This window comes from Patella vulgata, chromosome 8 (genome assembly GCF_932274485.2).
Source record: "Patella vulgata chromosome 8, xgPatVulg1.2, whole genome shotgun sequence".
Taxonomy (NCBI): Eukaryota; Metazoa; Mollusca; class Gastropoda; family Patellidae; genus Patella; species Patella vulgata.
The window spans coordinates 2547710-2563640 of NC_065886.2; the positions used below are offsets into that span (position 1 = coordinate 2547710).

The 15931-nt window shown below is 34.6% G+C and overlaps 1 protein-coding gene across 1 annotated transcript in view; it reads left to right on the forward strand.

The window, feature by feature from the left end:
- Nucleotides 1-14841, forward strand: part of LOC130013972 (uncharacterized) — a 63904-nt gene extending 49063 nt beyond the window's left edge. Inside the window, exons 4-8 of the mRNA XM_056102620.1 lie at nt 1628-1731; nt 9135-9387; nt 10686-10801; nt 12232-12370; nt 13296-14841. Coding sequence (XP_055958595.1) covers nt 1628-1731; nt 9135-9387; nt 10686-10801; nt 12232-12370; nt 13296-13314 — 631 coding nt within the window. The 3' untranslated portion in view covers nt 13315-14841. The remainder of the gene's footprint in view (nt 1-1627; nt 1732-9134; nt 9388-10685; nt 10802-12231; nt 12371-13295) is intronic.
- Nucleotides 14842-15931: the final 1090 nt, after the last annotated feature.

Genomic DNA, 15931 nt, shown 5'->3' on the forward strand with positions numbered 1-15931 from the left:
AAATTATAAGAGATAAAACCGTTAATACCGTGTGAATGTTTAAAGAGCTATATCTCTCAATTAGGATACGCTTAACTCTATTCCAGATAATTAAACAATCATAAAACATTTCACTTCGCAGTTATTAGCCTGATAATACTTAGCTACTACTAAATTTAAAAGCCAAAATATGTGTTCAAAACAACCAATGATAATTCATTATCTTTTAAAAACAACATGACGCATTTTAAAACAAATAATATATATACAATTTTGTTTTAGCCATTTTCCTGTTCCACTACTAGCTTGAAAGGCAATATATTAAATTTAGTAACTACACCATGATATTTAATGACGCGTGATCATATACTGCAGATTTCCCAGGTAAATTATAATACATAGCACTAATGTCATTTTATGAACCGTCGCCATGGTAGGATTTAGAAAAAGAATTACCTGTGAATACTAAAATCTGTGGCCTGTGGTCGTCTAGTGGTATAAGACTTCAAGCGTTGGTCTGGTCTACGGCACCAATTTATATGTGACACTATTTCTTTAAATCAAGTTCTGGAGGCAACACTGGTGTGACTTCGAATATAATATTTTTATTCTTCTTACATATTAGGTACAAACATCATAATGTAAACGACCGTAGAACTAACTTAAATGGAGGGAGTCGAATGTCTTAGCTTAGCTTAGCATGAGTGTGCTAACTCCAGAAGCTGTCGTCTCGTACCGTCTCGTGCTAAGGCGCCCATGGCCTTCGCTCAGTCCTGGCCGGACCTAACTCCTAGCCCTGCCTGGACCTCTCTCGTATCCATTAGGTACCTTGATCTAGGCACCCGCCTAGCATGGCCTCCTGGACCCGCCTGAAGATTCGTTTCTGTTCTGAGTTTATAAACGTATTCGAGACAAAGGAGCTCATTAGACACCTGTCTAATGTATCAAGCATCATATGAAGGTTTAACATTCAATATAGTTTATCAGACAAAGAAAGTTAGATAAGACATGCCAACAACAAGTTATAGTTACGCAATGACATAAGGAATACTACCAAGATCTCCAGCCGGGTATTGATAGGGACAGGTTTATGTTACAATCACTAATACGTATTTTAATATGGCAGGACGCCTCTATGACATAAATCATTATGTTATAATGTCCGCCATTAAGGCAACCGCCTTATAAACACCCATACCAAGATTGAACATTCTAGCTCAATTAGGAGAGTTATTGTGTCCCCAAACGTGTGACGGACAGACAGACCCATTTGAATAGTCCCCAGATTTCTTCGAAAGACGCGGGACAAAACAATACTAATTACTTGCCTTCATCCGCAAGCGAATTGTTTGATTGGTCGATCAAAATAGCACAATTATCAATGGCGCATAAATTGACTATGTCTGTGGATGGACCCACGGGTTAGTGGATTAGAACAGAACAATACCACTGTGGATACTGATGATGAGCTGGCCGCTACGTCTAAACGATATTTAGAAGGAATATTAAACATATGTTAAGTCATGAAATGACCTAGTGATTCTCTTTCTCATGTTTTCCACTTAACGATGAACATTTCTTTATAGGGTAATATCTCTAAACTAAAATCATTATCTTTTTTTTTTCTAAATACATGTTTCTACTGTAGCTTTAATGACGATGCTTGGCCAAACGCCATTGTGATTAAAGGAAATTGGATCTGGACAGCTGGATACCCTCAAGATGACAGAGTTTATTGTAGAAGGCATATCGGTAAGACACTTAAAATAAAACATAATATTATTTATTCAACCATTAAAAAAACAATGCCGAATTCGTGAAATATTTCTGTTAAACGTTTTTTTGGGCTTTCCTATCTTATGGCACATTGGTGAAACTTGTGATGGGTCTCTTTTTGTGGAGTTCTGGGTTTGAACCTAATATGAGTTCTCGGTAATGAACTTTGTTCGTGCAAACGCAACACTTGTCTTTTTTCACGTTTTTAAGCAGTCCCATGAAACACGTTTAGCACGTGCATTCGATGTCAGACAACGCTTCCACGCCACTGGAAGAGTTGCCGATCGACCCCGGCCTGGAGCGCCACCTGTAACAACCGCTGCTCAAGATCACCACATCCGACTACAGCATCTGCGCAATAGGTTCCAGTCAGCTACTGCTACTGCCAGGGGAACTGTTGGAACACGGCAACGTCAGATCAGCCGTCGAACTTACCAAGGTCAAATCCTTTTTGCATCGTCATCGACTTGCCAGACAGCAATGAGCCGAAAATCAGGGGTATCTGCACAACACACCATGGCGAAATGTCATCTTCTCGGGTGAATCCCGAGTAAACCTCAGTTTTCATGATGGACGTCACCGTATCTACCGACATCGACTCGAACGCTTTGCTCGTAACTGCGTGCTGGAAAGGGATGAACTTGGGCGACAGGTTCGAACTCAAGCCGTGCCACAACGAACTGTTGCAGAGTTGGCGCAGGCACTCCAAAATCATTGGCAAACAATCCCACAGCGTGTAGTGAGACATGTGCCAGTCCATGCCAAGGCGACTTCAGGCATATGTTATAAGAGCCCACGGTGGACATACCCGATATTGACTTCAGCTGACTCCTGCATGGTTTCATGGTTCTCTGAAATTTCGGTTTTGTGCATTTGTAGTGAATTATTTCATGAAATTATCCGCAAATGCTTATGTTATCTCGATTCTGTCAATTGTTATGTATATTTGTTAAAAGTTGTTGCAGTAAATAAACTTTGAATTAATGGCTTTCATTATATAACATATACATGTGTGAATAGGATTTCACCAGGGGGGTGTAACCTTGTGTTATAACCTTAATTTTTTATTCTTCTTATTATTATTTATCTCAGTAAAAATATATAAACAATACTTAATGATAAAATCAACGGCTAAAAGCATTAAAATATTACATATGATAGTAAAATAAATATATGATTGTGGTGTTCTACTAATTAAATTTCACAAGGATTTTATTTTCAACAGTTTCTATATATGGATTTAATTGATATAAAAGTTGAACTTTGTGTAATAATCCATGATGTTTCATATAAATATAAACATTATTCATATGATCTGTTAAAACTGATTTAAATACGGCACGTATTTCTAACTTGTGATTTTGCTTTAAGAAATACAACCTTCTGTTCAGAATAAAAATAGATTATCAGCTTCCTTTCTGACAAGATATCCAAACATGAACCAAACCACATAATCATTTCTCCCAAATCCTTTGGTCTGAAAATTCACCTAATTTTATGGGCAATGTTAAGTTACATCGTGTTTCGTAACTCAAATCTTGAATAACTAATGACGAGACAGAAAGTGTTTCGTTATTCGGGATTGAGAAACAATTCATATCATTGCTGCCCATTTGTCAAGTTAACTGTGTTTTGTTTATTTCATGGACTTCTAATTGGGTTTTAAGTTCCTACTGAACTTTTAAAGGGGTATTTATTTTATGATAAAATGATAGATAATGTTATGAAGGTCAAATATACGAGGTGTTAACTTTGGAAATGTCTTCGTTTGGTAGTATCTATTACTACAAAGTTTGAACTAAATGTTTTAAATAACAGTCATAATTAGCCCATGTTATACACGTTGACAGATCCGTATGTTTCTAACCGAGGGAAAACTAATTGCTAACGTGTGGTTTGTTAACGGTCCGTTAAGTTCCTTTTGCTGGAAAGTCAAGTTCATTCCTGATTAAAGTTAATCCAAGCGACGACTGTTTGTTCATTGGTGTGAATTTTAAATGTTTAAATTCAATGTTCTGGTATATGAATAGCAACTTCATAGAAAATAACACACTAATATGGATATACTACTTCTGAATTTTATTAACATGCTACGCTTCAATACTCATACAGGTATCGTTATCAAGCAAATAATGATTAATTAACAAAAACGTAGTGCAATATATAGATAACTACTTTGGAAGCCATTTAGCAGATAATAATAATAAATAATAATGTACATTTATATAGCGCTTAATCCATCCATGAGCATGCTCTAAGCGCTGTAAGTTAATGGCTTCTGTGGATAATACATCGTGAACATATGCGTCTTTAGTCTAGATCGAAATTGAGCAACTGTTTCTGAACACTTTATTTTGTCAGGTAAGTCATTCCATAGTCGTGGACCATATACACTGAAGGCTTAACCCTAACCCAACCCTAACCCTAACCCTAGATACAACAATAACAACAAATTGATTAACAAGATGAAAGATATTATATATAGACAACATGTAGAAACCATTTAGCAGATAACACAACAACAACAATTAATTAACCAGATCAAAGATCACAATTTGAAACCATTTATACGATAAACCAATGATCACAATTAAATAACCAGTACAAATATATAGATAACAAGTGGAAACCATTTTAGCAGGGGGGGGGACATTAACCACACAGTAATTAGGGATTGAGTAAATCTACCCATAGATTTTGGGATAAAATGTCCTGAGTCTCTATAATTTAGGCTTATGTTTCTGGATTTCTAGGGCTTCTCTGAGAATTCTGTTTTTCCACACTGTCAAGTTCCTGGCTAGAATTTCCGTCTTTTCTCATTTGGTTTCATGCTGCGGATTGTTGAAAATATGTTCTGCAATTGCAGATTTATTATACTCTTGCTTCCTAACCGCGGTGTGATGCTCTTTAATTCACACTGATATCGGGCGTGACGTTTCTCCAATGTATGCCTCATTACACTCACATTTTATTTTATATATAACACACTTTCGGTCGTCTCGGGGTTATTCTGCCATTTGCGTTTAACATGGTTTTTAGTGCGGTTCCGCTGCTGAACACTACATCTGCATCTATTTGCTCTTTTAAAATTCTTTTGATTTGGTGACTGACTGGTCCTATGTATGGAATAGTGATGAATATCGGGTTATTATTTCTTACAGCTTTGGGTGGTTTGCACGTATGCGTGAGGGTTTTCTTCATGATCGTTTTAACTTTGTTTTCAGGGTAGTTATTGTATTCTATGAGGACATTGTTGATGTGTTGTAGTTCATCGTTAAGTAGTTCTTCGTCACACAATAATTTAGCGCGTCTAGTTAAAGTTCTTATAATTCCTGTTTCGGTGGTTCGAACTGTTATGTATATATTGGTCTGTGTGGGTCGGCTTACGGTAAACGGTGGTTTTTAGATTATCAGAAGAGTTGTTCACCAATACGTCTAGAAGAGGTAGCTGGTTGTCATTTTCTGGTTCTGCTGTAAATTTCATGCGAGGGTGGGCGCCGTTAAGATGATCAAGAAGGTGCTGAGGATTCTTACTTGGTTCCATGATGACAAATATGTCATCGACTTTTCTCATCCATTATATTGGTTGGAAAGGTGCAGACAAGAGGGCAGTTTCTTCAAAATGCGTCATGTACACTTCCGTTATGAGTGGACTTATTGGAGAACCCATGGGTAACCCGTGGACCTGTTCGTAAATATCGGCTTGCCATGAGAAGTAAGTAGAGTTGATACAATCCTCCATGAGTTGAATTATGCTATCTATTTTGAGGTTTGTGGACAATTCATGGTAAATAGCTTCAACTCGTCGTCGTAAAAGAATTACGGCTTCATCTCGTGGTATGTTGGTGAACAAATCTACTACATCATAACTAACTAACTGACCATTTTCATCCTTTTCCTTAAGTCCTTCGCAGAAATCTGCCGAGTCTTTAATGTAGGAATGAGCGCTGGTTGCTATAGACGATAACAATTTGGAAATATACTGTGCTGTGTTGTAGTACACTGATCCCCGAGAATAAGTTAACAGTCTAATTTTGATTGGATCTTTGTGAATTTTAACCTGTACTCTGGCATAAGGTGGTGTTGGATGTGATATGTTTAATTTCTCATAAAGTTGTCTGTCTATATTGTCGCGAAGAGTTTTTAATGTTGATTTAAGTTGTCTGTCGAGTTTAGCTGTTGGATCCTTTTTTAGTTGTTTGTAGGTTGAACTGTCTGACAAGGTGTTGCTTACTAGTTCGTTCAGGTGACAGGTATCTATTATAACTGTGGCTTTACCTTTATCAGCTGCTACTATTGATATATCTTTATTTTCCTTTAATTCTCTAATTGCCCAGGGCCCTGTTTCACGAAATTTTAACAAGAGATAAAATCCAAATTTTAGTAGATACTTCAATTTTGATTGGCTAAGCACTAAAATCAAACTAATATTATCCAATCAAATTACTAAAATTTGGATTTTATCTTAGTTAAAATGTCGTGAAACAGGCCCCTGCTTTCAACTTTAGTTAGGTTAGGTTTCGTAACTGCTGGTTTTTCTAGAATCTTCTTGATTTGGTGTCTAATATAATCTATTTTACCATTCGGTGCTAGTTGCTGGAGTCATTTCTCTATATTGGTAATAAAAGTTTCAGTTGGTGGTTTGTTGGTGGATGGTATAAATTTTAAGTCCTTTCGATAGGAGGTTTACCTGGTCATCTGTTAGCGTGTGGGAGGAGAGGTTGACAACTGTTTTCTTTAAGTAATCTTTCTTATTTTTTACTGAAACTTTGGATTTAACTGCTTTGTTATCTTCTGCTTGGAGATGGTTGAACTTCTTTATTTGTCTCTGCTTTGTTTTCTAATTTAAGTTTATCTGTTGCTTTCTGGTTTAAATTGATAAACTTTGTCTGATCCGAAGGTGTTAAAGTATTGAATAGTTTATTTAATAATCTGGTTTCTGTTATTTGAAGAGAATGTTTTACTTTCCTATGATGCGATATTCGTTCTTTTACTAATCGTTTACTTGTTGTTGTTGGTGTGTTATCTGCTAAATGGTTTCTACCTGTTGTCTATATATTATATCTTTCATCTTGTTAATCAATTTGTTGTTATTGTTGTATCTGCTAAATGGCTTCCAAAGTAATTATCTATATATTGCACTACGTTTTTGTTCATTAATCATTATTTGCTTGATAACGATACCTGTATGAGTATTGAAACGTAGCATGTTAATAAAATTCAGAAGTAGTATATCCATATTAGTGTGTTATTTTTAGTGAAATCTATTTCTATATGTCTTATAAGGATTAACTTCATAGAAGTTAGTATTAACAAGAAACTAATTAAGGCAATGGGAAAACTGTGCAATCTGTTCACAAAATTTGAAAACTGTAGAATTTACTACAGAAAACACTATAAAAAAACTATAGAATACATTATTTTCCTTTAAAATTTTTAGCATCAATCTGCAGGAAAAATTATGGGGTTTGCATTATAGAAACTGTAGAATATTTAGGGTCATTATTTCCTACAGACCCTAATATTCTGTAGAATACTATACAATTTCATCTTATAGAAAATGGAATAGGCGCCAATCGCCCGACCCTCTAGAATGTTCAAAAGAAAATTACACTAGTAATCTATGACCTTTTGACAAGGACTTCGACTAACAGCCGACTAATGCCATCGTTAAACTTAACAACATATTAAAGTTAACGGGGCTTCCAGAAACAGACTTTATCTCCGTTAAAGATGATGATCCATTAACTCCATGTTAACGGAACTTTGAACAACTGGTCCGAGATCTATTCGGAACAAATCAACCCATTTCTTCCCTTTGTCATAAATAAGAATTTTTATTTCTGTGTGGTACCCGAATTCTGGTTAAAAGACTATCGAATCTTAAATTACCCGGATAAAACTTTTTATTGGAAGTGGATTGGGATTTTTCTCAAAACAGAATTTAATGTTATTAATTCAGGAGAATACTCCAAATTTGCGATTTCTATCAAACCTGTAACTTTTAGCTTGATTGTAGTTTATCGGCCACTGTATTCTGAGAATTATCCTGTCCAAAATGAAACTTTCCTTGCAGAATTAGCTGAATATGCATGTAAATCTTTTTGTAAATATATCAATTGTGCCTTAGTTGGAGACTTCAAGTTCAATATTCAGTAATGGCAAGTACATAGGAAATACTACTGATCAGTTGAATTTACGAATTAACCAACATCGTTCTAATATAAAACTCGCAAGAAATAGAGTTTTGCCGGTGAGCGAACATTTGGATATTTGTGGTAAAGGTCAATTCAATATTTTTTCCTTTGTACAAACTCAATATTAGTGATAATGATCTCTTGGAAACAAAAGAAAGCAACTTTATCGCTAAATATAACCCAATTTTGAATGCTTGGGGGTGATTATTTTAATTATGTAAGATGTTTAATTAATGTTTTTCGTTATAATTTATATATTTCACACAGTCATTGTCCTCTGTTATGACGTAACGCTATTGTAACAGCATAGTAACGCATTAAAATGGCCTGCCGATTCGTTTGATAACGATGAAAGTACTAGCCAAAATTTTAATTTTTAGTGTTTTTTCTCTAATACTTGAATTTTACTTATTATATATATATATATATATATATATATATATATATATATATATACGTAGTGCGCCAGAAACATTGAAGTTTCTAGATTCAGCCAAAAAGAAATGAGCACATTTTCTTGTGTCAAATTGTTCATGTCTCTCCGTGTTCGCACTACTTCTCCATGGCTCAGAAAAAATGCAGTCATTTCTTCGTGGCTCAAGCGTAGAATCCCAAATTGTCCGGGTCACTACGTTGTATATCTAGGAAGGTGGTGTCACAATTTGAAGTTCGTTGATTCAGCCAAAGATTTATGTTTGTAAACTTTGTATCCTGCTTTATATAAAACCATATTTTTTTTTAAAACGAACAGTGTTTCTGGGTTATGTTGGGATGTAAAGTCTGTGCCAATGTCACATATTTTAGTCATAATTGCAATAACGTGAAGTCGATGGTTAGAGAGCAGCAACGGTATACACAACAGTCATACCTAGACAATCAGTGGTAATAATGTGTAACAAGGATTTTGTTACAAGTTGGATTTGTTAAGTGTCTGGTTTCGGTTCCATATTCGACCGGCTATGCTACAATTTTATGGTTCCAGATAAATATTCTTTGTTATCAATAATAATAAGCTACGCGAGTTCGAATTAATGCAAACCATAATTTCCGTTGAAGCCCATATGTCATGTGTAATAAATAATTGTTGGAAAACTACAAAACTATTTATAAAATATTGTATGGTTTTCTTTCTAAGATACAGGATACTGTTAATTCAAACGTTTGTCTACAATTAAATTTCAGCTATTACTGGTTTAGCTGCATGTGATAATATCATGAACTTATATGTTGACGGTGTTGAGTATAAGAATGGTAATGCCAGTGACTGGTATGAACCTTCAACCATCATTATTCCTGAAGATACAGAAGTTGTTGGTATAAAGTGTCGCAATACAGAGGGACCTGCTGGAATAAAGCTGTCATTGAGTAACGGCATTGAAACCAGTGCATCATGGAAATGTTACAACACACCGGAAGAAGGATGGAATGAACCCGAGTGAGATATTCTGTTTATTTATTTAAAAGGTCTATGGCTCTATTCTTTGGAACCTTAAAAAGTACGAAAACGGTTCGAAATCTAATATGAATATAGACGTACATTGTCGTGGCCCCTGTCCACCCATCCGTCTGTCCGTCAACAATTTGTTTGTGGACACACTCTACAGGTCACATTGTTTTATCCGATTTTGACGAAACTTGAAATCTAGGTTTATATCAGAAAGATCTCGGATGCTTTCGATATTGGCAGGTATCAGACCATAACTTCATGAATTGTGAGAATAATCATGCTTTTAGCTCGTGGACACTTTTATCAGATTGTGATGAAACCTAAATTTGGTTCCGTTCTATATCGGACCATAACTGCCTGGATTATGGCTCCTGAATGTTCGAAAAATCTCATTTTAGCTTGTGGACCCGACCAGAGATCACAGTTTTTTTCGATTTGAACAACCGTTCCAATATATCATGGCGGCACCATGATAATGGTTCAGGTCGAATTTCGTGAAAATAGAACCGAAACTGCCCGACAAAATGGCCGTTCCAGGTACGCAAATAGTGTAAAAGTATGTAATACCAAGATTGTGGACCTTATAGAGATTGCAATTTTTATCCGAGTTTGATGAAATTTGAAATACATGTGTATAACTCACAGATCTCGGGCCCTGTCAATATTCGGGCATATCGGACAGTATTTCCTGGATTATGGTGCCTGATTGTACTAAAAAATAGCGTTTTTACCTTGTGGACCCCGCAGAGGTTAATTGTTATTCGATTTTAAACAAAATGTTTAAGTTATCAACATTATACCGTAATGACGGTGCCGTTTGAATGTCGTGAAAATCGGACAAAAATTGCCTGAAAAAATGGCCGCACCATGTACGCAAAAAGTGTAAAAATATGTAATACCACGGTTCTCGATGAATACAGGGATCGAACACTGAACCTCCAGGCTAGCGAACCAACGTCTTACTCACCGAGCCATTGTGGCTCCCCAAAATTTGGTGTAATGCATTGGGGCCATGTGAGGACGAACTCTATCGATATTCATCGCTCCTTAACCTTCTGTTCCAGAGTAACCCACCACCCCTTTTCCCTGTAAAACAAATGCCTGTGAACCGGACAGACGCTGCAGGTTTTAACAGATTTATTTCACGCTTGTGAAGACGACATGCATTAGATTTTCTAAAAGTAATTTGGTGAATAACCAGATTTGCCGTTTATATAAGCTGTGATCTACGGCAATCTGTTTTTTCGAGACAAGGCTTTGTGTGACTATGATTTATATCTTTATAGGTTTAATGATGCTAATTGGCCAAACGCTGTCGTTGTTAGAGATGGATGGATTTGGACACCTGGAAACCCCCAGGAAGACATAGTGTATTGTAGAAAGGTTATCATAGACCGTACAGGTAAAGGGAATCAAATTACTTATGGCCAACGAAACGCTAAACAAAATATAACACAATCAAAATCAAGGTCATAGATTACTAGAATCGACAGTGTCCTTCCTTTCCGATCCCAATGCTTTTGTAGAAAACGGACGGGATAGGTTTCGTCCTTTCATGACACCAATTAATGCTCCACACCAAATTTGAAACAAGTACTATGGCTTCTATCAGGTCCAAATAGTTTGTGTTTTCAAAGGGTGGTGGGACTACGTTACGAAAGGTAGGAGAATACTGATTATTGATAGGGTTTTTCCTTTTTAAACTAGGTTATCGAAGACCAAAAGGTGTTATATGAGACAGTAAGGGTATATCTGACGATTCAAAAAAGTAAATGAATGTCATTAGATAAGAGAAGATGATAAAAATAGAAACAGTCCGTACATTTACGTGTGTTTATTCATTCTATACTTATAAAAACATGGTAATGCACGGACTTTTCTAGTTTTTTTTTTCATGTTCTCCTATCTAGTGACAGTCAATGTTTTATGAATTGTCAGATATACTCTCACACAACAACTTTTGGTCTTCGAAGGAATTATTCGTGAGCAGAAATTCGCCCATGTATATGTTATCACCCGTCACTTCAGTCAGTTATATAGAGGAATAACTCGTGTTTTCCTTTTGCGTTCGTCACTTCCGATTGTTGAACCATTGATTACGCATCTATCGTAGCAATGATCTCTGTGATAAAATAATATTTGGAACGTGTTTAACCTGTTCTATCACATATGTGATAATGATTGACACCAATATTGTCCTTTAACGGTCTGACACGGCGAGTTCTTTGCGTGCGGTGCACGGAACTTTGGATATCCCACTAGAAACATCAACGCTGATTGGTAAATCAAATGTCTGACGCTATAAGGTCAAAAGTCGCCCGTATGACCCTGACACGACCTCTCACTACAACCGGTCAGATTTTCCTGTGGTGCAGGCCATCGAAAGTATCAAAACGAAACGAAATATAGTTCTGTATTTTTATCAGATAGCGTCTCTCCCTTCTACACTGCTTTTAAATGAGCCACCATGTGATCAGATACTGTTCTGTATTTAAAATAGCCTGTTAGACATCTAACAATTTTTGATTACATTGATCTGTGTTCAGGTATTAGTTGGGAAGATGGATAACGGGATTTCTAAAGTTATCATTTGAATCACCACAAATCATGTCAAACAATATTAAGTGCACAGTTAATATATAATAATCAGAGTGGTCGAACATACAGAAATAATTTCGCTTTTCTTGTCCATCTGCCATAACGAGTAACCCATAATGCAGTGGCGTCACCTCAGAAGCGATGTCTGAGCGGACAACCTCCGAGCCAGTTCTGTCCTGTCAATAGACCGCAATAACGATGCAAACTTTATTTATATTTATTGAACTTGTACAGGTGAAATGTCGACAAGTACTAAAGCAGTTGAAATACCGTCAAGTACTGAAGCAGGTGAAATGCCTTCAAGTACTGGAGCAGTTATTGGTGTCGATGTTGTAATTTGTGCTATTGGAATAGTACTAGTATTTTTCTGCCGGTATGTAAACTTTCATTAGCGTATAAAATAAATATTAAGCGGATGGTCGAGATTTGGTACATTTTAGCAAAGATTGTTCATGGACTCTTCTCACTCGAGGAGGCACGGTAGTTCAGTACGCAAGACGTTGGCTCGCTAACTTGAAGGCCCCGTGTTCGCTCCAGGTGTTGACCGAGAAAGTTCATTGGGGTTTTTCGTCGTGGACGGCTGGCTTTGCACGGACAATGGATAGTCGTTGGGATCGTATGAAAACCGAGGTTCCATGTACCGTAGCGCAGCTGTCCATAAACATTTATCTCATAGTACACTGAATGGCGTACGTCCGTCTTCGTTAGCCCAGTCGGTGTAGAAGGTAGCTTTGACTAAAGAAAGTAAATGTGTTCACATCAACAGCTAAACTGCCTTTACAATGAATTTCTTGTTACTTCAAATAATTACGTCAGTCAGGTGGTACATGTTTATGGACTGTTTCCATAATTTTCTATGGTTTTCACAGCGTGTACATAACTTCTATTGGTTTGCCTGACACGTTTGGAATTTGCATACTTTTTGAAATCTGATTTTAAAAAAAGTAGTGGATAGTATAATCTCAAACCAATGATAAAATATTCCAAAATGGTAACGAACAAAGGTTGCAGCTAAATATTTATGAGATTATAAATTGTCATATCCCTTTCATATCTTACTGGAGGTATGGTTTCTTAACCCAAATCCTAATCCTATTATAATAACTAGTATATATGTAAAACCACCCTAATCCTATTATAATAACTAGTAGAGATGTAAAACACCCTTATTATAACTGGGAGACATAAAAAAAACATCACTGAATTAAAATAATGACGAGTAAGATTCATATTTGCATTGTTCAATAAAACTCATATTCGGGTGAGTTTTGAAAATAAACTGTTTCTTTTTCTTTCAGTGCAAAGGACGATAATTAGTGTTCGATCAGGTCAGAGTATTCGATCGCAGACCACGTGTTTTCTTATATTCGATTACTAGTTTGATATATTCGAATATATTCAAATATTCTTGACACATTAAGTTAAGCTATTTAGTTTTATATGAATAACTATTTTATTACTAACGACTCTTACTTCGGCAAATATAACTGTGATTAAAATATTTTTTGGTTTTATAATGTATTGCATTAATATCTTGTAGCTCGGTTCTGTAGAACTATCAGTGCTATGCTATGAGTCGATGGCTAGATGTGGCAAGTCAGTGAGCCAAAAACTCCCCACACCCAACGCATGACTCATACTCTCTTCTCTGCTACATATTTAAATAGCCTTGTGATCGTCTAATATTATCTCTGGTTATATTTGTAATTCTCGTAATTTGGCTAAGACTCACGTTGTGTATATTTTTCTTACTATCTTAAAAGACGTTGGTCCTACCAGGAATAACAATGCAACAGTTCGTTTCTACATTTGTATGTGACGCACTGGATACATATGTTACAAGACTCAACTCATACTTTTTAAACAAATTTTATCATTTTAATGCGAAAGCCTCAATCGGAATGTGAACAATGTCAAGTGCCTTTGACGGTGAAGCACATTTTGATTGAGTGCAAGTGTCTTGGATATAATTAGATGAAAATATTACCGTTGTCAGATATTATACCATTAGTTGCTCAACCGGATCCTAAACTTTTTAAAAGAGACAAAATTTATATTCATAAAGTATTTGATATTTAATTTTAATTTTATATAATATCTGTTTGTTTTTTATTTATGGATATAAAAATATTTCTGTGATTTCTTTTATTTTGTCTCGAATAATTTCACCATATGTTCTGGTGATATTCTGTGTTCACATAGAACCAGCTATGTTTTGGTTTTATAAATCGTTTTATGTGTATAGTTTGTATTCTGTTTTCACGACTATTTAGTATTCAGTAGTTCATTCAGTAAAGACTTGCCTTGTTATTAAATTTTATATTGGAAGTGTGATTTATTATCTTATATATATTTTGTTTCCTTTTTACACAACTATGTTTTATTTGATCTTACATCAAATATGCTATATTTTGTACGCTAATCTTTAAACACGACTATTTTAGTTATCCAATATATTCAGCGTATGCTTAGCGTATAACACTTACGCGCGAATACGGACGCCTTGCCACATGCCACCATATGGTGCCGTGCTTGAAAGTACATAACCTGTGCCTTGCGCACCCCTAGCGCATGGCTGTATATGATGTTATTTTGCAAACGCTGACATACGCTAGTACCATAAGCAATACTATGAGAGAACCAGCCAGATCAAGTAACATATAATATCCTTGTATATTAGTATACTTTTTACCAATTTATTTGGTTATCCTAATTGTATATTAGTATTCTTTTTATCCAACTATTTGTTTATCCTAATTGTATATTAGTATACTTTTTACCAATTTATTTGGTTATCCTAATTGTATATTAGTATACTTTTTATCCAACTATTTGTTTATCCTAATTGTATATTAGTATACTTTTTACCAATTTATTTGGTTATCCTAATTGTATATTAGTATACTTTTTATCCAACTATTTGTTTATCCTAATTGTATATTAGTATACTTTTTACCAATTTATTTGGTTATCCTAATTGTATATTAGTATTCTTTTTATCCAACTATTTGTTTATCCTAATTGTATATTAGTATACTTTTTACCAATTTATTTGTTTATCCTAATTGTATATTAGTATACTTTTTACCAATTTATTTGGTTATCCTAATTGTATATTAGTATACTTTTTACCAATTTATTTGGTTATCCTAATTGTATATTAGTATTCTTTTTATCCAACTATTTGTTTATCCTAATTGTATATTAGTATACTTTTTACCAATTTATTTGGTTATCCTAATTGTATATTAGTATTCTTTTTACCAATTTATTTGTTTATCCTAATTGTATATTAGTATACTTTTTACCAATTTATTTGGTTATCCTAATAGTATATTAGTATTCTTTTTATCCAACTATTTGTTTATCCTAATTGTATATTAGTATACTTTTTACCAATTTATTTGTTTATCCTAATTGTATATTAGTATACTTTTTACCAATTTATTTGGTTATCCTAATTGTATATTAGTATTCTTTTTATCCAACTATTTGTTTATCCTAATTGTATATTAGTATACTTTTTACCAATTTATTTGGTTATCCTAATTGTATATTAGTATACTTTTTATCCAACTATTTGTTTATCCTAATTGTATATTAGTATACTTTTTACCAATTTATTTGGTTATCCTAATAGTATATTAGTATTCTTTTTATCCAACTATTTGTTTATCCTAATTGTATATTAGTATACTTTTTACCAATTTATTTGTTTATCCTAATTGTATATTAGTATACTTTTTACCAATTTATTTGGTTATCCTAATTGTATATTAGTATACTTTTTATCCAACTATTTGTTTATCCTAATTGTATATTAGTATACTTTTTACCAATTTATTTGGTTATCCTAATAGTATATTAGTATTCTTTTTATCCAACTATTTGTTTATCCTAATTGTATATTAGTATACTTTTTACCAATTTATTT